At 40.8% G+C, this 24,083-nt stretch overlaps 1 protein-coding gene across 2 annotated transcripts in view; it reads left to right on the plus strand.

The window, feature by feature from the left end:
* The window catches only part of TMEM38B (transmembrane protein 38B), a 774,558-nt gene that overhangs the window by 699,418 nt on the left and 51,057 nt on the right, over positions 1-24,083 (plus strand). The window contains 1 exon segment of one of the 2 annotated variants that reach the window (NM_001190164.1): positions 21,330-21,490. The exons of the other annotated variant lie outside the window; for it this stretch is intronic. Coding sequence (NP_001177093.1) covers positions 21,379-21,490 — 112 coding nt within the window. The 5' untranslated portion in view covers positions 21,330-21,378. 2 annotated transcript variants of the gene reach the window in all.

Raw genomic sequence — 24,083 nt, forward strand, 5'->3', positions numbered from 1 at the left:
AATTTACTTGATGGATCTGGGTTTTTTAATCCGGAAGAATTCTTTGATAAAGAAATTATCCAAAGGAAGTGATGGGGGTTCTGATCCTCTCAGCATTTAAATTATGTTGAACTGCACTGCTGAAGATGTATCAACAGAAATGAGCCTTCTCCACCTGGCCTTTGATGTTCATAAGTCAGGTTTATGCAAGGCTTCTTTTTAGTCCCACAGAGTCGAACACATTTAGATGTTCTCTGAGCATCACGTGAACTGGTGCAGATGATCGTCTCTAGCAAGTACAAGGATCTCATCTCAGGACTCCTTCATCTTTGACGGTCAAAACAATCCTTCTTCCAAGCAAGAAGGGTAGAAGAAATCACTTGCTTGAAACTCAGCATTTAGCACACACATAGATTAGAGTCCTTTTAGTTTTAAAAATATGAAAATTTCAGTTACAGCTATGAACTGTCTATAGCAGAAAAAGCTGCACTCTGTCAAAAAATTCCCCAGCTTCCCCTATTTTAACAAGTTGATAGTTGAGCTTTTCTTTTGTGGTTTCTAAGCATCTATTACCCTATAGGCCTAAAACAACCTAGGTTTTTTGTTTGTTTGTTTGTTTTTTTGTTTTTCCTTTTTGTTGTTGTTGTTCTTTTCTGGAAATACAGGAAAGCTACAGAAGTCCAATTCAGAACGTACTGAAATCAACCATCCAGTGAACTTTGTTCCCTACAAGTAAACCCTTTATCAGTCTCTCGCAGATTCTAACATGCTTATCTTGATAGACCAGATTATGGGGCTGACCCACTCTCAATGCTGAGTAGGAATCAAACAGGGCATTCTCTTCTGTCAGCAAGCCCCGCTTTGCCGATCCAGATAAATCAATTAATGGGATGCAGAGCCACTGTCTTGCCTTTCTCTTCCCCATGCTTACCTCCCCAAGCTCCCCTGATCCTCAGTCCCCTGTTTAATACCATCTGAGAGTCCTTATTTACAAGAGGGCTTGTGCAGGTGCAAGCTTTCAGGCCAGCAGCACAGGAGCAATTGTTGCCCCTCCCCTTCCAATCTCCAGGCTCCCTTCTTTGTAAGACACTTTTCTTTTCTCTGCTTTTCAGACCCCAAACGCCCCTCAGAGGCTCATCTAATCGGATTATGCTAATTTGTATTTCATGAACCTAAACAGCATAACTAGATCTGCGGAGGGCTAAGGCCAGGAAGAGAAGGACCATGACTTTGTTGGTAAACCTACCCCCCAAAAGTGCCAAAAGAAAGTACGTCCTGTGTTTAGTCATACAAAGCTGCTAGTTCGGGTAGCCCATCAAGTTCTTGACAATGTAGAGTGCCCAGAAGCCCGCTGTGTTCTGAACAGAAAAGGCAGCACAGTGAGGGTACAATAAGGACCACAGTCACAAGGCTGTTTTCCCCTATTATAAAGTAAGGTTCTTCTTCTTTCCCAATTTACTTACATTTACCCTCTTGGCTAATCAATATACGAAGCTGACACCTGAGGCCAGGTGGTACAATTCAACAAACATTTGTAGGCACCTAGTACTGCAGGAAAATGAGGCTTTGAGAGGATGGTCTTATCCCGGGTCTCTCAGTTGAGTCCCTGGGAAGGACTGCTGAGTGACGGTCCTTGAGTTTGCACAGGTAAGAACATAAGAGCAAGCCAGAGTAAAGGGAAAGGAGGTTTATTCAAGGAGACACACACTCCATAGACAGAGGGTGGGCCGCCTCAGAAGGTGAGAGGCCCCAGGGTACCAAGATGTTAGTTTTTATGGGCTGGGCAACTTCCTAGGCTAACAAGTGAGAGGATTATTCCAGCTGTTTGGGGGGAAGGTGTAGGGATTTCTAGGAATTGGACCACTGCTCACTTTTTGGAACATTCAGCCTTGGAACAGTGATAGTGTCCAAGCACACGTCACTTAGCATGCTGATGTTACAGCAAGTGCATAATGAGGCTCAAGGTCCACTGGAAGTTGAATCTTCTGCCAAATTGTCTGCCGTCTTGGATCTAGTTTGTGTTTCATCCTCATTCTTTTAAAAAATGTTTAAAATGTTGTTCCCTGCCTCCTTCCCTCTTGTCTCACCACTACCTGTCAAGGATGACATTTGGTGGTATGGGCGATGCAAAGGTGTGTAAAACTTAGGTCTTACCCTTCAGAATGTGCACTCTGGTAGGGAAAGATATTCTATGTACAAAAATTAGGAAACACCTCAGTGAGGCAATTGCATTCCTCTGTTTGTTCTCTGCCACGTTTGCTGACCCTGCTAGGGATCATCTTCCAAAATCTCCCACACATGATTTTAAAAATAACTTATGTTCATGTAAAACTTTATTCAAAATAGGTAAGTATATACCTTAATCTTCATAACAGACTGTGAGGTCAGTAAAACTGGTATTTTCAAGTGTCGAAACGGAGACTTAAGGGATCCTTAAGGGCTCATCCAAGAAGATCCTCCATTTAATGATTGAGCTTCTGATTCCAAATCCAGTGTGATCCCCGGATGCTGCCTTACACTGGCTGCATGGGACCTCAGGAGGCCAACTTCTCCATTCTGTGAGCAAGACTGTGCATTAAATGTTAACATTTACCCTAATATCTTCAAAAAAGCCTACATGTGTCATGAAATCGGAAAAGACGATTTTCAAATGCGTAACTGAAATAGTTCTACAATAATCTAGACAAATGTTTTCCACAGACTTCAACTCATTTTTAGCTGTTAACTTTCCTGTCTCTCGTCTTGGTTCTTATATATTTATACTATCCGGTTTCCTCCTTTCTTGGTCAAGACATAGGTGAATGCTCCCTGAATTGGTCACTCCCACCCGTTCTGGAGCTTGACCCTTTCATTCATCAGGTTCTTGCTGCCCTAGGTGGTTAGCACTTAGCCTCTGTACTAGTTAGTTTCTAAACTGGTTACACCCTTGGGTAATGACAGCATCCCTGGAGTCACCACACACCTGTCTCTGTCACAGCTTTCTCTTACTCCATCCAAAGCCCTCATTCCCTCTGGGATCTCTCACTGAGTTCCTGTATCTGATCTGAGAGAAGCTTGTAATTCACAGTTCATTTATGGAGCTGAAAAGACTGACTGTCCTGCAATTAGGGAATGATTGAAGCCTTCTCAGTTCACATGCTCCCCTCAACACATCTCCCGCTCCATCACTCCCAAAATAGCCTAAATATGCAGCAGTAATGTTTCCATCAAGAGAAGAAAAGCAAGGCATATTTCCTCTCTGCTGTCCCCTCCCTTCCTCTGCCCCAACTCTTCACTGTTTGTAAAAAGCTAGAAAATTATAATCTCATAGCCTCAGATCCTGGTTAGGATGGAATGTGCACAGGCAGAGGATTGGAGGTGGAAGATTTCAGATGTGTTTACCACACTGTTTTTCTTACCACAAAAATGTTATTCTAGCTTATCTTGCAGTTGACTTAAGATAGCTTTTTGTCTGAAAAGTTTCCACCAGTAGTATTGAATAGTAGTTTCTTTACTTGGTTGAATATTATAGGTTTAATATTCAGCAATCTAAGTAATAATGAATATTTATTTTATATTTTATATAAATATTTAATTTTGCAGCAAATGGGCTTATTTTGCCACTGTAATAATGCCCTATTGAATTTTTAGTGTTCCCTCTATATTCTTTCATCAAGTTCTTATAATGAACTAAAGGCTAGAAGTCTTGGGACTTTGCCAAGCTAACTGCCTTAACCTCATTCAAATCAAGTATTTCAGACATAGCTCTGTGAAAATGGTGACTTATATTTATGAAAATAGTAATGATAATAGTTTTTTTTTTCTTTTTAGGGTTGCACCCAAGGCATATGGAAGTTTCCAGGCTAGGGGTCAAATTGGAACTGTAGCCACTGGCCCACACCACAGCTCATGGCAATAACAGATTCCCTGACCCACTGAGCAAGGCCAGGGATCGAACCTGCATCCTCATGGATACTAGTCAGGTTTGTTTCCACTGTGCCGCAACAGGAACTCCCTTCAGTTTTTTTTTTAAACCTAGAAAGTTAAAAATTTTGGCTAATGTTAAAAAAAAACTTGAATATGAAAGTTTTGTATTATATAGAGATTCTATAAGATATACTAATACACCTTATTATTATGCTAGAAAACTATTTTTGAATTCATGCTAGCAGTTTTCCAGTATATTTTGTATAGACTTCACAATTTCCTAAAGCCAGAACCCAGAAAATCTTTGTGTGTAGAATACCACGTGAATGAGCCTCCTCACTCTAGCAGAGCAGAGTTCCATCTCCAAGAGACACTATGGTTGAGGCAAGTATCCCAAAGACAAAACAAAAAAATGGGAAAGGAGTTATTTATCAGATTAGAATATACAGGACAGGACACCAAAGCAAAATCTAAATACCTTTGGGTCTTTTACCCAGGATCCGTTTCTAAGGTCACAATGGAAATTACCAAATACAAACACAACAGGAAAATCAAAGTTCATCATCACGTCTGGTATCAAAGCCAGAGAAATTTAACAAATAGAAAAGATCAGAGGAGTAATATCAGCAAGAGGGTATCAGAAAGTTCCAGCCCTCGATCCCTCACACAGAAACACCAATTTAATAAACATCCATGAATGAAAATACCTTTATTACAACTCCAGAATCTGGTGAGAGGTCATAGCATCCCAGTGGAACACAGATAATAGAAAAGTTGCAATGAAACGATAAGAACTATTTCACTTTACACGTTGTCATCACTCCCCTAGGCTAGCACAGCACAGTACTAAAGGATTTCCTTGGTTTGTGACTCCACCATGGGGGAAAGAGAGCAAAGTGAGTGCCTGACTTCCCTTGCCTTCAGGCTGCTACTTAGGAAGCCCTCTTCTGTCACATCTCACCCAGAGCAGTGAGAGAATTGGCAAGGCTAGATCTTTGGGGAGTAGCTAAGGACATAGAAAAGGGGTAGGAAGGTCTCATCAATCATTGCACAGATTTCAACAGCTGGCTTGCAACGCCTAGTAGCAGACCACCCTTGACCCCTGGAACCAGACCCACCTGCCTGTGGACTCTGGCAGCTGGCCCTTGCAGAATCTGGCTGGGCTAACTAGTGGAGAGCTTTTCCATACAAAACCAGTCTGCAAAGACTGGGAGAGGTGATGAGTTCTTCAAATGTCAAGGCCCAGTGCCAGTCTACAAGATCAATAAATACCACCAAAGGAACAAAATAAAGCTCCAGTAACTGACCCTAAAGAAATGGAGATCTATGAACTGCCCAACAAAGAATTCAAAATAATCATCGAAAGAACCTCTGTGAGCACAAGAGAACTCGGACAACTAAATGAAACCTGAAAAACAAAACCTGAACAAAATGGGAAGTTAAACTAAAAGATAGAAATCATAAGAAAGAAACAAACAAATTCTAGAGATAAAAATACAATAACTGAACTGAAAATTTCAATAGAAACTTCAGCAGTGTCAATCAAGCAGAAGAAAGAATCAGAAAATTCAGACATGTCATTTGAAATTATCTACTTGGAGGAATGACAACAAAAAGAATGGAAAAGAGTGGAAAAAGTCTATAGGACTTAAATATACCTTTAAAAAGACCAATATATGCATGGTGGAAATCTCAGAAAGGAAATAAAGAGAAATGGGCAGAAAACTTATTTAAAGAATAATGACTGAGGACATGGAAACAACCTAAATATCTATCTACAGAGGAATGGATAAAGAAGATATCCACATGTGGTACATAAATACAATGGAATATTACTCAGCCATAAAAAGAATAAAATAATGCCATTTGTAGCAACATGGATGGACTTAGAGATTATCAGACTAAGTGAGTAAGTCAGACAAAGACAAATATCATACATCACTTATATGTGGAATCTAAAAAAAGGATACAAATGAACTTATGAAACAGAAACAAGCTCATAGACATAGGAAACAAACTTATGGTTACCTAAGGGGAGGGGTGGCAGGGAGGGATAAATTAGGAGTTTGGGATTAACATATATATACTACTATATATAAAATAGATAATCAAAAAGAACCTACTGAATAACACAGGGGACTCTACTCAATATTTTGTTAATAGCCTATATGGGAAAATAATCTGAAAAAAAATATATGTATAATTGAATTATTTTGCTGTATGCCTGGAACTAACACGGCATTATAAATCAACTATACTCCAAAATAAAATAAAAATTAATACAATAAAAAAAGAATGGCTGAAAATCCACTGATGAATGGATAAAGAAAGGGTGGCATATATGTATGATGGGATATTACTCAGCTTTAAAAAAGATATCCTGCCATTTCCTGCAACAACATAAATGAACTTTAAGGACATTATGCTAAGTAAAATAAGCCAGACATGGAGGAAATATACTACATGGTATTGCTGACGTAAGGACTCTAAAATAGTCGCTTGTAGAAGCAGAGAGTAGAGTGTTTGTTGCCAGGAGCTGGAGGGAGGGGGACAGAGGGAAGTATTAGCCGAAGTGTACAAAGTTTATACAGGATATAACTCCTAGAGATCTACTGTTCAACTTTGAGCCTATAGTTAACCGTACTTATTGTACTATATACTTAAATTTTGCTAAAAGGGTAAATATTAAACATTCTTACCTCACACACAAATAATAATAAATAAAAAGTGAGAAAACTTTTGGAGGTGATGGATGTATTTATGGCACAGATTATGGTAATGGTGTATAGTTACCTCTAAGCTCATCAAGCTATATATATTATATGTAGAGAGCTTTTTGTATATTAACCATATCTCAATAAAATGGTTTTTTTTTTAATAGGAAAGATCCAATAGTTATCAGATCTAGTGGTTTGGTATATTGGGCTTATATAAAGATGTAGAGTCCTTGCCCTGTGACTGTCTTTTATTGTTTCTAAGACCCAACTCTCTGGACTGGTATGTGACCCTGGCTTTCACCATGCAACTCTATGCCAGTTCTTCGGCCTAAGTAGTGGCTAGTCTTTGGAGTTTGTGGGAAAGCGGTAGTGGAAGGATGTCATATATTTGAGGTATTGTGTAGCAGAAAGTTTTCAGTTTTACTCTTTGGTAATTTTTCCCAACTCCCAATTCTCATCCACTAAATGCTGCAGCTACTCTGATTCTAGTGGAAGTCCTTGAGCTCTTCACTATTCTGAAGGATACAAAAGATCATCTGCTTCCTGAGCCTAGTCTTTGGTAGATGATTATGCTATGGAACAGGGGCCACATGTGGTACCAATAGATATAGCAGTGGGCCTTACAGAGCTCTTAATATGATGCTGGATAGGGGATATGTGTGAGGTGCTTGGTTCATAGATGTATAAACAGGAGCACAGGAAGTAGATTGCTCTACAAAATAGCCATCAAATAGTGGTGACTTGCCTTCAAGACAGCTGTTCTTCTACCGACTTTAAAGAGAAATTGTTCTATCAGTTCATAGACATATACTTGGGCTTCTAGGAAACAGTTATTACAAATTCTAGACTTGTAGACCAGAGTCCTGATCAAGTTCCAAGTCTTTTCTTTTAGTTGGAAGTTAGACACACTGTGAATCAAGATCTGGGAAAATCTGTATTATTCAGTGGCCTAACTTGCTGCCATGTGATTGGCTAGGAGCCTCCTGAAAGAAATCCTTTGTTTCATAGTCGATGATGGCAGACAAAACACTGAGATGCACAAAAGGGAGTTTTGACTTTGGTGCATTTGCTAAATAGCTATTCCCCAGGCTTTTCTCAACATCCTGAGTCTGGCCTAGGGGCTCATCCTCCAAAAGCTCTCACATTACCTTGTGCTTCCTGCTGTTATTCCATGCCATAGAATCTTTGTTCGTTTGTCCATGTGCCTCTAGAGCAAAGCTGGAGGTGTTCTTCATCTACACAGAAAGTTGGTAGATGCATAAACCAGCCTGTTGGAATTTCCTCACAAACATCTCACAATAGCCCAGTGTAGACAGTGATGATGGTGGCTTTTTTTCATATAACTACTGAGCCATTTATCATTCCACTTCTGCGTGGCAATCCTAGGTGAGTTGATATGTTCTCTTCCCAACCTTCACAGGCTCTCAAGATCCAGCAGCCTGGTAGAGAATAGCTGCCTAATGAATTTTGAGCCTGATTTCACATTCCCTTGCCAGCTAGCTCTGAATTCAAAGTACCTGATAAAATTTGCATGTCTGGAGCCCAAATTATATATCTGTTCAAGCAATAGCACGAGACAAGAATCTTACCTCTAATTAGCTGAAATTTCTTCCCTTTCAGGAAGGAGAAGAGATCCCCTATAATGTGCAGAAGCATAAACTGAGGGGCCCCACAGCAGACATGGTATCTCATGACTCCCCTACCCCCTCACCCCCATCCCCACTTTTTAAGCAGCTGTGTCCCCAGTGTAAAAAAAAAGTAAAAAAGAGAAAAAAAGATTCAAGGAGCAGGTCAGTCTTAAAGGCCCGAAATTACTGGCACCTAATGATTAACTCTAGGATGATGCTGATGCTGATGATTTGTTTTTTAGGGCCACACATGCGGCATATGCAAGTTCCCAGGCTAGGGCTGCCAGCCTATGCCACAGCCACAGCAACACAGGATCCAAGCCTCATCTGTGACCTACACCACAGTTCACGGCAACACTGGATCCTTAACCCACTGAGCAAGGCCAGGGATCGAACCTGCTTCCTCATGGATACTGGTCAGGTTCATTACTGCTGAGCCACAGTGGGAACTCCCATAGGGTGATTATTATTAACCTCAAATGCTCTGGAGGGGATTCTTTAGAAACGGAAGAGTATGGAACTAAGGGGATTGCATACAGCTTAGCTATTGTGTCTCAGGATTCCAGATGAAAGCTCTAGCGGAGCTGATGACATAACAATGCCTTTGACTGGACTGCAGACACTTAACATGAATTAGGATGAATTTTTACATCTTGACTCACCATGTTACTCCTACAGAGACTGGGCTTCTTCTGGAGAGACAGAAAAACCTAGTCAGGGCCAGACTGCCTGTCAAGCCCCAAGCTGCCTAGTAAGTTTGTTAGATGTCATTCCTCCTCTTTAATTGAAATGTTTTTTGAAGTATAAAATATGTATCAAAAAGTGCACAAATCATAAAAGTGCAGCTCTATGAATTTTCACAATGAACAACCAACACCATAAAACAGAACCCAAACTCCAGAAGCCCCCTCCTCCTACCTCAAAGAGCATCTATGATCCCGATTTCCAACCCTATAGATTAGTTTTGCCTATTTTTAAACTCCATATAAATGGAATCATACAGAATGTATTCTTTTCTAAACCTCTGGGCTTCTTTCTCTCAACATTATATTTGAGATTCACTGATGTTGAGGAAGGTAGCAGTATTATAATTCTTATTGCAAATATATATATACACACACATATATATATATATATATACAGCAAGTGTATAATACAATTTATTCATCCATATTACTTTTTTTTTCTTTTAAGGACTTCTCCTGCAGCATATGGAAGTTCCCAAGATAGGGGTTGAACTGGAGCTGTGGCTGCAGGCCTACGTCACAGCCACAGGAACGCCAGATCTGAGCCGCGTCTGCAACCTACACCACAGCTCACAGCAACGTTGGATCCTTAACTCACCAAATGAGGCCAGGGATCAAACCTGCATCCTCATGGATACTAGTCAGGTTCTTAACCCACTGAGCCACAATGTGAACTCTTCATCCATATCACTTTTGATGAACATGTGGGTTGTTTTCAGTTTGTAGCTATTATAAACAATGCCCTGTGAACATTCGTGTACATGTCTTTTGGTAAGAATATGTTCTCCTAGAAATGGAATTGCTGGATATGAGGATGTTTGCGTTCGCTTTTAGCACATACCACCAGTTTCCCAAATTGGTTGTATCAATTTATATTCTTATCGGCAGTGTAAGTGCTTTACATCCTCCCCAGCACTTGGCACTCTCTGTCTCTTTCATTTTAGCTGTTTTAATGAGCATATCATAGTATCTTGTAGTTTTAACATGCATTTCCATGATGACTGTTGAAGTGGGCTTGTCTTCATATGTTTATTGGTTATTTGGCTATCTACCCTCTTTTGTAAATTACCTAATCAAGTTTTTGCTCGGTTTTGTATTGAACTTAAAAAAATGAGTTGTCTTTTACTTATTAATATGAGCTTCTTTTTTCTTTCTTTTTCTTTTTTTTTTTTTTTTTTTTTTTTTTTTTTTTTTTTATTTTTAGGGCCGCAGGTGTGACATATGGAAGTTCCCAGGCTAGAGATCAAATCAGAGCTGCAGCTGCCAGCCTACAGCACAGCTCACAGCAACGCGGGATCCTTAACCCACTGAGCGAGGCTAGGGATGGAACCATGACCTCACAGATACTAGTCAGGTTCGTTTCCACTGAGACACGACAGGAACTCCTATATCAGTTCATTATACTTTCTGGATAAGATTCCTTTGTTGGAGTTCTTAATTTTAGTGTAATCCCGTTTATCAATTTTTTTCTTTTATAGTTAGAGTTTTTTTCTGAGAAGGTATCTTTTGAATAGCAAGTTCTTTTGGGAGCAGCTCTTTACCTGTCTGGGAGACCTTTTTGTTTGGCTCCTGCCAAGCATTAACATCAGTAGTTTTACTCGGTCTGGTCATCTATATCTTGTCACCATGATACTTCTTGCTTCATCGGCTTGACATTTTTCACCTGACATGTTTGCTCTGGTAATGTTTGACTTAGTTCCTGCTTAAGCCCACTGACTACACATTATCTGGTTCTCAGGTTGGATTTCTTACTCTCAGCTGCAATCTGATTGACCAGACTTGCCAATTACCCATTCCAGTTAGCTAGTCTTAATATCCCTACATCTAATTTTACCCTCAGCCTCTCTCCTGGTTATGGGTTTGCAACACCTGTTGGCCCAGTTGTCCTAATCTCTGTCTGGAAGGGAATGTTCCCAGTTTTTCTTTAGAATATGCTGTGGCTGGAGTTCCCGTCGTGGAGCAGTGGTTAACGAATCCGACTAGGAACCATGAGGTTGCGGGTTCGGTCCCTGCCCTTGCTCAGTGGGTTAACGATCCGGCGTTGCCGTGAGCTGTGGTGTAGGTTGCAGACGCGGCTCGGATCCTGCGTTGCTGTGGCTCTGGCGTAGGCTGGTGGCTACAGCTCCGATTCAACCCCTAGCCTGGGAACCTCCATATGCCGCGGGAGCGGCCCAAGAAATAGCAACAACAACAACAAAAAAGACAAAAAAAAAAAGAATATGCTGTGGCTAACTCTCCTTTTATTTATTTATTTATTTATTTATTTATTTATTTATTCATTCATTCATTTATTTATTTATTTTACTGGGGCACATCAAAGTTAGGTGAATTTGGAGGGTTGGAAGCCCTGCCAAAGACTTTTCTGAACTGAACTAGTAGATTTCAGTGTAAATGACTTCTGGCTGAAAGAATGTGATAAGAGCACTCCTAGAAAACCTGAAGCACATGCCTTTGGTCAAAGCAACCGCATCACCTTTGTGTATTCAGGGGAGCATTATTGTTATTTCTTTTTGTGCATCTATTATTAGTAGTATATATACATATGTTATAGTGCTATAGAGAAAGAAATAAGAAGAAAAAATAGAAAACAAAACCAAAAGGGAGAAAAACCTATACCTATACCTGTTCTTGGAATGCTAAAAGCAATTTTACTGAACTTTAAGTCTGTGTCCTTTTTTTTTATTGCACACTTATCATTCTGTTCATTAGTTAGGTTAATATACTAGAATACAAATGCAAGTGCTTTTATGTGGTAGGTATTTTCCATGCAATTTCACGTGGTTGGTATTTTTTTCATGAAATTTTATGTGGTAGGTGTTTTCTATTCATGATAAGAGAAAGTCGAAGTCCTTATAATGTTGGGTAAGTAAATTCTGAATGATAATAACTGGCATTTATGGAGGCATTTCTATGTGCTAGGCACTGTTCTTTACATGCCTTAACATATTTAATCCTCACAAAATCCCATGAGGTCCAGTGTATTATTTTCACCATTTTAGAAATGAGAAAACTGAGGCAAAGAGAAACTTGCCCAAAGTAATTCAGCAAGTAAGGGCCAGAACCAGGACTTGTCCCAGGATATCTGGTTTTAGCACCTGTACTCTTAACCACTATGCCTCTAAAATTAGTGTAATATGTAAACTTTAATAGTTAAGAAAGCAGTAGGGGCAGTTCCCTGGTGGCCCATCAGGTTAAGGGTCCAGTGTTGGTATTGCTGTGGCATGTAACAGGTCTGATTCCTAGCCTGGGAACTTGTGAATGCCACCCACTTGGAAGAAAGCAGTAGGAAAGGAACTTCTAAGTTCTTTTTTTTTTTTTTTTTTTTGTCTTTTTTTGCTATTTCTTGGGCCACTCTCATGGCATATGGAGGTTCCCAGGCTAGGGGTCCAGTCAGAGCCGTAGACACCAGCCTACGCCAGAGCCACAGCAACGCAGGATCCGAGCCGCGTCTGCAACCTACACCACAGCTCACGGCAACGCCGGATCATTAACCCACTGAGCAAGGGCAGGGACCGAACCCGCAACCTCATGGTTCCTAGTCGGATTTGTTAACCACTGCGCCACAAGAGGAACTCCCTAAGTTCTTTTTAAGAGATCTAAATATCATAGGAGAAGAGTAATAACTAAGATTTATCAATCAGGTACCATGTGTCAGGTATTGTGCTAAGAAATTCATACACATGCTCTCTTACCATTTTTTTGCCTCGAGTCCTGCTTGTCTGTCAGGTCAGTTTTTTTTTTTTTTTTTTCCTGGAGTTACGCTTTTTAAAACTTTTATACAAAGGTCGCACTCCATTTATAGTTATTACAAAATATTGGCTATGATCTCTGTGTTGTACAATACATCTTTGTAGCCAACTTACATCCAATAGTTTTTACCTCCGGCTCCCCCATCCCTATGTTGCCCCTCCCCTCACTGGTAACCACTAGTTTCTTCTCTTTATCTGTGATGTGCTATCTTAATTTTGAAAACAACACTGTGAAGTAAGTACTATTTCTGCCATGTTAAAGATACAGGCTTACAGAGACTTAGCAACTGCTTTCTATGAGGTTACATAATAAGTAGAATGTCTGACTCTAGAGACTGTGTGTTCCATGTTACGACTATTGTACACCATCTCCCAAGATGAAAAAGTTTCTCCAATGAACACCTTGGTATAAAGTCAAGAATATAATTTGATATGTGGCTACTGGCTGGCTAAGCCTCACAGAGAGGTGGCTGAAAAGGTGGAGTGAGACTGCTGTTATATCTGATGGGCCCTATCTGAAAGATGAGATACATATTTATTGAGTGAATGAACATTATAAATAACCTGTTAGTGCAGCTGACTATAGTCAAGATAGAAAAAGCTTTATACAAGGTTCTCAAGCTGGATTTCTAATTTCATGAACTGGAGGGGGAAAAAAAGTACATTTCCATGGTTAAGCACTCTGAGAAATTATCCCGTTCTAAAATGATCACAATGCTTGTAAGAAGTTGTACTAATAGTAAAAAAAAAATTCTCTCTAGCTTTTTTAAACTAAGGAAACATTCCTTTTTTGTGTGTGCAGAACTGTAAGAATACTTGGCTCTATAGAATAAATATTAATGGATTTTTACAGTTTAGAGATTTTACATCTTCCACGACTTACCCAAATTTACTGACATTGAAGGAACATATGATGGAAGCAGTCTTTGGAGTGTACATTTTATCTATAGATATACATATGATTCCACTAATTAAACATTAACTTAAAAAAATAGACCCAGGAGATAGGGAATGTGAATACATTTTGTGTGAAAGCTAAATAACTTTGGGCTCAAGCAATGAAATAAGTATTTATTGTCAGTTATCATATAAGGACAGCTTTGTGTTGAAACAGTTTTCCTGTGATTGTTTTCATTTTTGGCTGCCCCATAGCATATGGAGTTCCCAGGCCAGGGATCAAATCTGAGCCGCAGGCATGAACTGAGCCACAAAAGGTCTGATTCGACTTAGGAATTTCCATATGCTACAGGTGCAGCCATAAAAAGAAAAAAAAAAAAAAAAAAAAGAGTCCATGATGAGGAAATTTCGCATTAAAAGGGCCAATTACTCTTCTAAACTTTAGTATTCTGGTTAGACATTTTCATTCTAAAGTTTATAAGCATTTGATAACTATGCCTTTTCAAATAATAGTGTAGGAGTTCCCATCGTGGCGCAGTGGTTAACGAATCCGACTAGGAACCATGAGGTTGCGGGTTCGGTCCCTGCCCTTGCTCAGTGGGTTAACGATCCGGCGTTGCCGTGAGCTGTGGTGTAGGTCGCAGACGTGGCTCGGATCCCGCGTTGCTGTGGCTGTGGCGTAGGCCGGTGGCTACAGCTCCGATTAGACCCCTAGCCTGGGAACCTCCATATGCCGCGGGAGCGGCCCAAGAAATAGCAACAACAGCAACAACAACAACAAAGGACAAAAAAAAAAAAAAAAAAAAATAATAGTGTAGTAATGTATGATATTTAAGACAAAATATGTTAGGGAGTTCCTTTGTGGCACAGTGGTTAAGGATATGGCATTGTCATTGCTACGGTGTGGGTACTGCTGTGGTGCAGATCAGATCCCTGGCCTGGGAACTTCCACCTGCAGTGGATGCAGAAAAAAAAGTTGAACTTAAATTCTTCTTCTTCTTCTTTTTTTTTTTTTTTTTTTTTTTTTTTTTTGTCTTTTTAGGGCTGTACCCTCTGCATATGCATTTCCCAGGCTAGGGGTCGAATCCGAGCTACAGCTGCTGGCCTACACCACAGCCACAGCAACATGGGATCCAAACACCATCTGCGACTTACACCACAGCTCACAGCAGCTCTGGATCCTTAACCTACTGAGCGAGGCCAGGGATCAAACCCTCATACTCACGGATCCTAGTTGGGATAGTTTACTGCTGAGCCATGAAGGAAATTCCCTAAACTCTATTTTTTTTTAATGGTCACCATTTTCTAGGAGAATTAACTAAAGAGCACCAATTACCCTGAAAATACCCACTGAATTCAATCAGTACTATGAGATGCGGGCACATGAGATTTAAGTGACAGAGCAGTTCAAGTACATGCTCAACTCTTTAGATTTAGTGTTTATCTAATAACACAAACTGATATGGTAACTTGGAAAATATAACTAGGCTCACTTATTTCTTGCACTGGAAACTAAAATCTTTTTCTGTAAAATCACTTATTCCTCTAATATAAACTATTAAACTAAAAATATTCTGCATGTGTAACAAGCACAAATTTACCTACTTAAAAGTCTGACATTGTTAAAATGAGCATCTCTAGTGTTCATCAGTGTAAGGACTTTCAAAACCGCAGTCACCCACTGGTGCCATAGCTGACAGGAGTCTATGGTTACTAACACTCAAAGTTATAATCTATGTCTGCTCAAGAGTAACCATTAAATCAAAGAATGATAGAACTGTGGAAGTTGAGTGGACCCTTTTTAAAAAAATTACCTTAGATTTGCCAACCATCTAAAACAGTGCTGGGAGCCTAAGCAAAGTGAGGGATTTACCAAAAGGTTACCAAGAAACCAGCCCTCAATCCCCAAGAAGAGCAAGAAGCTGGGCATTTCTCCAACCGGCAGGAGCAGGTGGGTGCGGGCTGCTCTTAGTTACTAATAATAGTCAGTGTCAGCATTGTTCAGTCTCTGTGTCCCTTCAGTACTGCCAGAAAAGAGAGCCTTCCCTGGCCTGGGACAGATGCCCTCTCCTGGTTAATCAGCTCTGGGGGAATGCTGGGTCACATGGACCCAAGCATCCTTCTTGGTGTCAGAAGCCAAGTCCTGAGAATGGAGAGAGCCAGGCAGCCATCACAAGAGGTGTCTATTATGATCATGTTTTTAGGCCAATTGTTTCAGAGTGGGAAACTCAGAGCTAGCGAGAGATCACAAAGTCAGGCAGTGGCAGACTAGGATTTGTTATTATCCTGTTATAATCAATCTCCCTTAAGTACTCCTACTGGGCTTTCTCTGGTCCCACACACACCAAATTCTTCTAAAGTTGTGTTTTACTGACAAATCTAGCATCACCACAGCAATGAAGAGGCTACCAGATGAGAGAAAGACCTACTAGAAGTCAGGCCTGTGGGTCAACAGGCAGGATTAAAGGAATTTGTAGTTTCCAGCATAACCAGTTTGTTGAAGAGGCTGAACTCAGTGGAGCATAGTCAGGAAGTGGATTTATCACCCTCCAGACAAAAACCCCAACTATGATCCCACGTCAGAGCTCTCCTCCCCTATCTTTCACGTTTATGTGAGCAGATCCTTCTACTTCCTCATCATTTAAGATATTCAAACATTAAATAAAAATTAAAAGTCCAATCCAGTTAAAATGTCAGTGTTGCATCTAATTCAGAGCTTCTCCCATTCTATCAACTTAGGTCTGCTTGGCCCTAAGCCTTGCAGTGGGAGAAAGGTGCAAAGTCTTTCAACCTTTGTTCATCTTTGGCTTCCCTGCCCCAGGGACATTTGGCAAAGTCTGGAGACATTTCTGGTTATCACAAATGGTGTGTGTGTGTGTGTGTGTGTGTGTGTGTGTGTGTGTGTGTGCGCGCGCGCACGTGCGTGCTACTAGTGGGCAGGGGCTAGGAATGCTGTTAAACATCCTATAAAACAACAAATAACTGTTGAGTTCAAAATGTCAGTAGTATTGCTGTCAAAAACCCTGGTTTATAAGAATTAGTTTCACATGTTTTTGAACTCAAAATGCTTCAGATATGTTTAGTCAAAACTCTTTTCCACATGTGCATGCATTTAGACCAGTTTTGCTTTCTAATGGATAAGCAATACTTTATACTTTTGATTCTTTTTATCTGCAGTAAGTATGTAACTTTGTAAACCACTTCCAAAAGTCAGGGAAAGTTTTAATTTTCACACATAATTTCCCCCAATCTTGCCTTTCCCTGTTATCAATTCAAAGCCTTTCCTCTGGAGTTCCTGTCATGGTGCAGCAGAAGTGAATCCAACTAGGAACCATGAAGTTGTGGGTTCAATTCCTGGCCTTGCTCAGTGGGTTAAGGATCTGGCATTGCTGTGAGCTGTGGTGTGGGTCGCAGACACAGCTCGAATCCTATGTTGCTGTGGCTCTGGCGTAGGCCGGCAGCTACAGCTCCGATTAGACCCCTAGCCTGGGAACCTCCGTATGCCGAGGTTGTGGCCCTGAAAACAAAACAAACAAAAAACAAAAAACAGACAAAGCCTTTCCTCCTTTCATTGTCCATTTCCTTCTGTCTGGCCCATTTCATTACACTACATAACCAGAGCACTGACCAGAAGCAAATAGAATGAGCACAGTTAAAATTTAGATAGAACATGTCTTTTTGTGAGATTATGAGATCATTTCTTTTAGATTAAAAATTTATTTAGGCCCTAGGGAGATGGGGATCCAGCTTAATTTACAGTTTTGAAATGAAACAAATTTCAGATTACTGGAGAGTTTGAGATGATTCTTTTCTGTTGGGATTTGTTTAGGATAAGAAAATATTTGATTTGCCTTTGGAAAAAGTCTCTGATGCTTTTCACTGTTGCCTTATTGGTATTAATAATGAATTTAATTATATGCCAGAATGATATTGGCATAGATATATGATTTAGAGATGTTTTAGTATTTTTTTTTGGTAAGTTCAAGGACAAAAACACATATTTTGCAGAATTTAAGACATTAAAAGTGTAAAACCCATTAGGAAATAAGATCCAAGTTCTGCCCCTAAATTCACAATACTATAATTCTAAAGATAAATGTAAAAAAGTGTGGAAAGAACAAACTGAAACATCAAAGTATAAATCATCACAGGAGTTGCTTATTTTCTTTAGTTTTGCTCAAGGTCTAAAAAGCCTTTCTCCCTTCCCCCCCAAAAAAAAAATTAAAAAAAAAAAAGGAGTTCCCTTGTGGTGCAGTGGGTTGGGTATCCTATGTTGTCACTGTAGCAGCCCAGATCACTGCTGTGGTGTGTGTTGGAGCTTGGGCCCAGGAACTTTCACATGCTGCAGGTGTGTCAAAAAAAAAGAAAAAAAATCAGTGGAACTCTACCTTTGCACTTCCTACTGCAATGATGCTCTTACCTATCCAGCAGCCCGTTAACTATTTCTAATTTCCTCATGTCAGCACCATCTCTTGACATATCAAGTAAAAAATAAGCCAAACTAAACTAATTTTTTCCTATCCAAATCTGCTCCTTATTCTTGTTTCCTATTTTTCTGAATGCAACCATAATCCTCCTACTCACCCATTCCTCACATCCTTCTTTCACAGGTTGAGTTGACGTCCATTCTATTCTGGTTCTACTGCATCTTTCCCCATCCGTTTTCCTGCTCCTATTGTCCTCAGCCCCTACTATTTTCAGCTCAGATCAGTAAATACTCTCCATTTTCACCTGTCTTCAGTCTCTTCTCACCAGTCTATTTCTAATCTTGTAGCTTGACTGCAAACAACCCCCCCTCCCCCCCGCCAACCCACCCCCAGGAAAAGCCCAGTTTAGCTTAATGGTTAAGAGACTGGGTTCTGGCTGATTTGTCCAAGCCTAAAATGCAGTGATCAGGAGCTTAGACTCTGGGACCAAATCATCCCAGTCTGCCATTCAAGGACTTGTTTTTTTGTTTTTGTTTTTGTTTTCTAAAGCAAGAGCATTTTACTTTATTTATTTATTTTTTTTATAATTTTTTTTATTTTCCCACTGTACAGCAAGGGGGTTAGGTTATCCTTACATGTATACATTACAATTACAGTTTTTCCCCCACCCTTTCTTCTGTTGCAACATGAGTATCTAGACAAAGTTCTCAATGCTATCCAGCAGGATCTCCTTGTAAATCTATTCTAAGTTGTGTCTGATAAGCCCAAGCTCCCGATCCCTCCCACTCCCTCCCCCTCCCATCAGGCAGCCACAAGTCTCATCTTCAAGTCCATGATTTTCTTTTCTGTGGAGATGTTCATTTGTGCTGGATATTAGATTCCAGTTATAAGTGATATCATATGGTATTTGTCTTTGTCCTTCTGGCTCATTTTACTCAGGATGAGATTCTCTAGTTCTATCCATGTTGCTGCAAATGGCATTATGTCATTCTTTTTTATGGCTGAGTAGTATTCCATTGTGTATATAGACCACATCTTCCGAATCCAATCATCTGTCGATGGACATTTGGGTTGTTTCCATGTCCTGACTATTGTGAATAGTGCTGCAATGAACATGCGAGTGCATGTGTCTCTTTTAAGTAGAGTTTTGTCTGGATATATGCCCAAGAGTGGGGTTGCAGGGTCATATGGAAGTTCTATGTATAGATTTCTAAGGTATCTCCAAACTGTTCTCCATAGTGGCTGTACCAGCTTACATTCCCACCAGCAGTGGAGGAGGGTTCCCTTTTCTCCACAGCCCCTCCAGCACTTGCTATTTGTGGATTTATTAATGATGGCCATTCTGACTGGTGTGAGGTGATATCTCATGGTAGTTTTGATTTGCATTTCTCTTATAATCAGCGATGAGCATTTTTTCATGTGTTTGTTGGCCATCTGTATATCTTCCTTGGAGAAATGTCTATTTAGGTCTTTTGCCCATTTTTCCATTGATTGATTGGTTTTTTTGCTGTTGGGTTGTATAAATTGTTTATATCGTCTAGAGATTAAGCCCTTGTCAGTTGCATCATTTGAAACTGTTTTCTCCCATTCTGAAAGTTGTCTTTTTGTTTTCTTTTTGGTTTCCTTTGCTGTGCAAAAGCTTTTCAGTTTGATGAGGTCCCATGGGTTTATTTTTGCTGTAATTTCTATTGCTTTGGGAGACTGACCTGAGAAAATATTCATGATATTGATGTCAGAGAATGTTTTGCCTATGTTTTCTTCTAGGAGTTTGATGGTGTCTTCTCATATATTTAAGTCTTTCAGCCATGTTGAGTTTATTTTTGTGCATGGTGTGAGGGTGTGTTCTAGTTTCATTGCTTTGCATGCAGCTGTTCAAGGACTTGTTTTTTAAGCTAATTTCTCACTTTGTAGTCTAGCCAGAATACTTCCATCTTTCACTTAGCTGTTTCTCTTCTTTTCTTTTTTTTTTTTTAAAGGCTGAATCTGTAGCATATGAAAGTTCCCAGGCCAGGATAGAACCCACATGGACCAGAGGCGCTGGGGTCAGGTTCTTAACCCACTGCCACGGGTGGGAACTCCTCCCTTAGATTTTAGAGGCTACCACTTCCCCAAAATAGTCTTCCTCTCCTTGGAACTGCCCTACTATGTATGGAACCTCTACGTCTTACTTTGCGATCTTCTTTGGGAAAACACTATTTTTTTTTTTTTTTGTCTTTTTTTAGGGCCACACCCGCAGCATATGGAGGTTCCCAGGCTAGCGGTCTAATTGGAGCTACAGCTGCTGACCTACGCCAGAGTCACAGCAATGCCAGATCCGAGCCGCATCTGCAACCTACACTGCAGCTCATGGCAATGGCTGGATCCTTAACCCACTGAGCAAGGCCAGGGAATCGAATCCACAACCTCATGGTTTCTAGTCGGATTAATTTCCTCTGTGCCACGACGGGAACTCCACTTTATTTATTTTTTAAACACGTGGACATGCTTGTGACATAAAGAAGTTCCCGGACCAGGGGTCCAAACAGAGCCACTGCAGAGACAACTGGCCAAGTAGTTATGTGAGCCACAGTGGAAGTCTGGGAAAACATATTCCTTGAGGGCAGATATTATATTCCTTTTTTGTATCTCCAATAAGTCACAGTGTGACTTGCACACTACAGATTGTCAAGAAATGTTAGGTGAATGACATCAATTTACAGAAATAAATCTGACTCTGGGCATCTCCTCTTACACACTGTATGTGTTTATCCAAATCATAGAACTTTACACTAAAAAATGGTGAATAAAATGTGTGTAAATTAAAACATTTAAAAAAGTTGACTTAAAAAAATTGAGGACCCCAAAGAGTCCTCAAAATTTTATCTGGGTTTCATGTATCAACACTTAGTATATTATAAATTATTGAGAAAAATTTAAAATAGTTCTTTATGATTAGTTTCAAAAATAATAAATACACTAAATGCATTTTTTATTCATTATTTATGTTGTATTCATCTGCCCAGCCTCCCTCGACTGGCACAGCACCTAGGACTGAGAAGATGCTATACTCTTAGAAGAACAAGCTCAGCCCTGCTGTAGCACCTGTGAAGCCGCTCAGTGCGCCCACAAACCCATCAACCCACCAAAGGCCTGCGCGCCCCACGGCTCCTGGGACACGCGGCGGCCCCGCCCCTCCGCGCGCCGGCGCTGGATGCCAGGGCGCACGCGCAGGGCTCCTAGAGGCGGTGCCGAAGAGCGCGCGGCCGCGGCTATCCCCTCCCCCACTCCTCGTCGGGACCGCCGGGAACCCGTCGCCGCGGCCGCTTTGGCTGCCGCCGTCGGTTGTCACGATGGACTCTCCGTGGGATGAGCTGACCCTTGCCTTTTCTCGTACTTCTATGTTCCCCTTTTTTGACATCGCTCACTACCTCGTGTCGGTGATGGCGCTGAAGCATCAGCCTGGTGAGTACGGGGCGCCGAGGACCAGCCCCTTAACCACGCTTCACGGAGGGGACGGCCTGAGAGGGGTGAGCGGCTGAGGTGCCTTCCACCCGACGTCTTGCAGTCGAGCTGCAGGAACCCAAGAGCCGGCCCGTCCTACCTCTCGAGTACAGATGTGGGAACTGAGGCCGCGAAGGGAGGCGACCCCAGTACTCGTTCAAGGAGGCGCGCTGGGGTCCGCGACACCCGCGCTGGGGGAGTGCGGGGCCGCCCCACCGCGGCGGGCAGGACTCCGGGACAGGTGACCCGCCGGCCGCTGCGGCTTTTCGGAGCCCGGGGACTGCCCGCGTCAGCCCAGGGGTTGCGCCGTCCCCTGGCTCTGCCGCCACTTCCTTGGAAAGTATTTTAAAATGACCTGGGAACCGGGCTCCTGGAGACGGCACGTCTGACTTAGTCGTATGGGGTAATGAATACTTCTGGACAGCTCTCAGGCTGTGAAAGTTGAGTGAGCAGTTAAATAAGAAGCCTCAAGTAGGCACCCTTACGTTCCCGTTAACGCGGATATCTGCCACCTTGCGTAGCTTGTTGGACGCGGTGATTGCTGAGAAGGGAGTGGGTTCCCATTTTCCGCGACATTGACAAGAAGATCCATTTGATGTTTCACTATCTGTAGAGTGGGGTTGTGGTCGTAATACGGAGTTTTCAGTTCTTTTAAGTATGTCTCCAAGGAGCCATGTTTGTTTTCTTGTATTTTACATTCAGCATGTTTGCTCCTGTATTGCTTCAGGAGTTATTCTGCCTCCTTTTCGTCTTATGGTCTCTCATTTGAGATAAGGCATTTTCTTTGCCTTATTTTCTCCACGTTCATGCTGCCTTTAATCTGCCTTGTCCTACAGTCAATGAGTGAGGGCTTCAGGATGATGCTGTTCTTATGCACTTAAAAAAAACCCCTTTCATTTAAACTGAAATTTGTAGCTGAGTCTAAATCATAGTTTGGGAGTTCCCACTGTGGTGCAGTGGATTAAGGATCTGGCTGTTGTCGCTTCGGCTGCTCAGTTCCTTGCTGAAGCCTGGATTCTGATCCCTGGCCTGGTGCTTTCATATGTTAGGGGTGTGGGCAAAAAGATAAATAAATCATTGTTTCGTAGAAGTTTTGATCTGAATAAGGGGAATTTTAGTGTATTAAGGCAGAACAGATAATCTGCATATGAGACTGCTTCCCTGATTTGAAAATAAGTATATTTTAATATTATGCCATGTTCGATATTTGGTATTTTCTGGTATAGATTAAACTGGAGGTTCTCAAAGTGTGGTCCAGGAACCCCTGTGATTCCTGACACTTCAGGTCAAAATTGTTTTTATAATAATATGCAGATGTCTTTTTCACACTCCTTTTCTCGCAAGTGTACGGGGGAGTGGGGAGGTGTTTCTAGAGGCCACATGACCTGCCATACTGTGAGGGATTGAATGCAGAAGCAGGTAAGAGAAGCCACCTGTTTTCTATGTGAAGTTATACATTAAAGAGATTTGTTTTAAAAAGTGTGTGTTCTCACTAAATTTTTTTGCTTTGGAAAATATTTAATTTTCATAAAAAATATATTATTTGTTAACATTTAGCACATTTATTATTTAAAAAATGAATATGTAAAGAACTTTTAAAAATTTTCTCATTTATAATTTTTTTTTTTTTTTTGACTGCCCCATGGCATTTGGAGTTCCCAGGCCAGGGATCAGATCCGAGTGGCAATTGGGACCTATGCTGCACCTGAGGCAAGTGAGGGATCTTTTAACCCACTGTGTTGGGTAGACGCAAGCGATCCTGTTCCATCACAGTGGGAACTCCTCATTTATACTTTCTTAAGTGCTAAATATTGACAACCCACAAAAATCTTTTGGGGGTCTTCAAGAATTTTTTTTTTTTTGAGTCAGGCTTTTCAGAGTTTTAGTTTACGTACATTATATTCACCCTTTTAAATATAAAGTTCTGTGATTTGGGGCAAACATATATAGTCATGTAACTGTCACCATAATCAAGATATAAGACAGTTTCATCACCAGTCCTAGCTCCCTCCTACCCTTTTGTAGTCAGCCCTCTCCAAACCCATGGCAGTTGTTCATCTGCCCCCTAATTTGGGGGGGTGGTGTGGAGGAGTCCTGAGACCAAAGACCTTGAGAACCACTGGACTAGTTGAATGCTAATACAGTATTACACATGGTGTAAAAAATATATATTCTAGTACCAGTATTTGCAAACTGGTGAAAATTACGGAATTCACACAAGAGTGTACCTACTTAAGCTTTTACCAGAATTATGTTAGACAGTTTCGTTCCACAGGATTGCCTGTTATCATTCCTAAATATCTTGTCATTCCGATGATCAAAAACTCTAGTTTTCATTCGCATCTGTCAATTACTAATGAATATGTATTTCTTAAGTTTCTTGGCCATTTGTATTTCCACTTTCATAAATCTCTTGAGTTGATTATATTGTTTGTCCTATGTAAAAGGTAATACATTTTAAAAAATGAGTTATCTCTGCATTTTTGGAATAACCTCTACTTGTTTGATGTATGATTTTAATTCATTAGGGATTTTGATTTGCCAATACTTTATG

The sequence above is a fragment of the Sus scrofa genome, chromosome 1 (assembly GCF_054392235.1).
Source record: "Sus scrofa isolate SSC_HxYL_T2T_F1_AM1 chromosome 1, Sscrofa_HxYL_maternal_Yorkshire_Landrace_v2.0, whole genome shotgun sequence".
In the NCBI taxonomy this organism is placed as follows: domain Eukaryota; kingdom Metazoa; phylum Chordata; class Mammalia; order Artiodactyla; family Suidae; genus Sus; species Sus scrofa.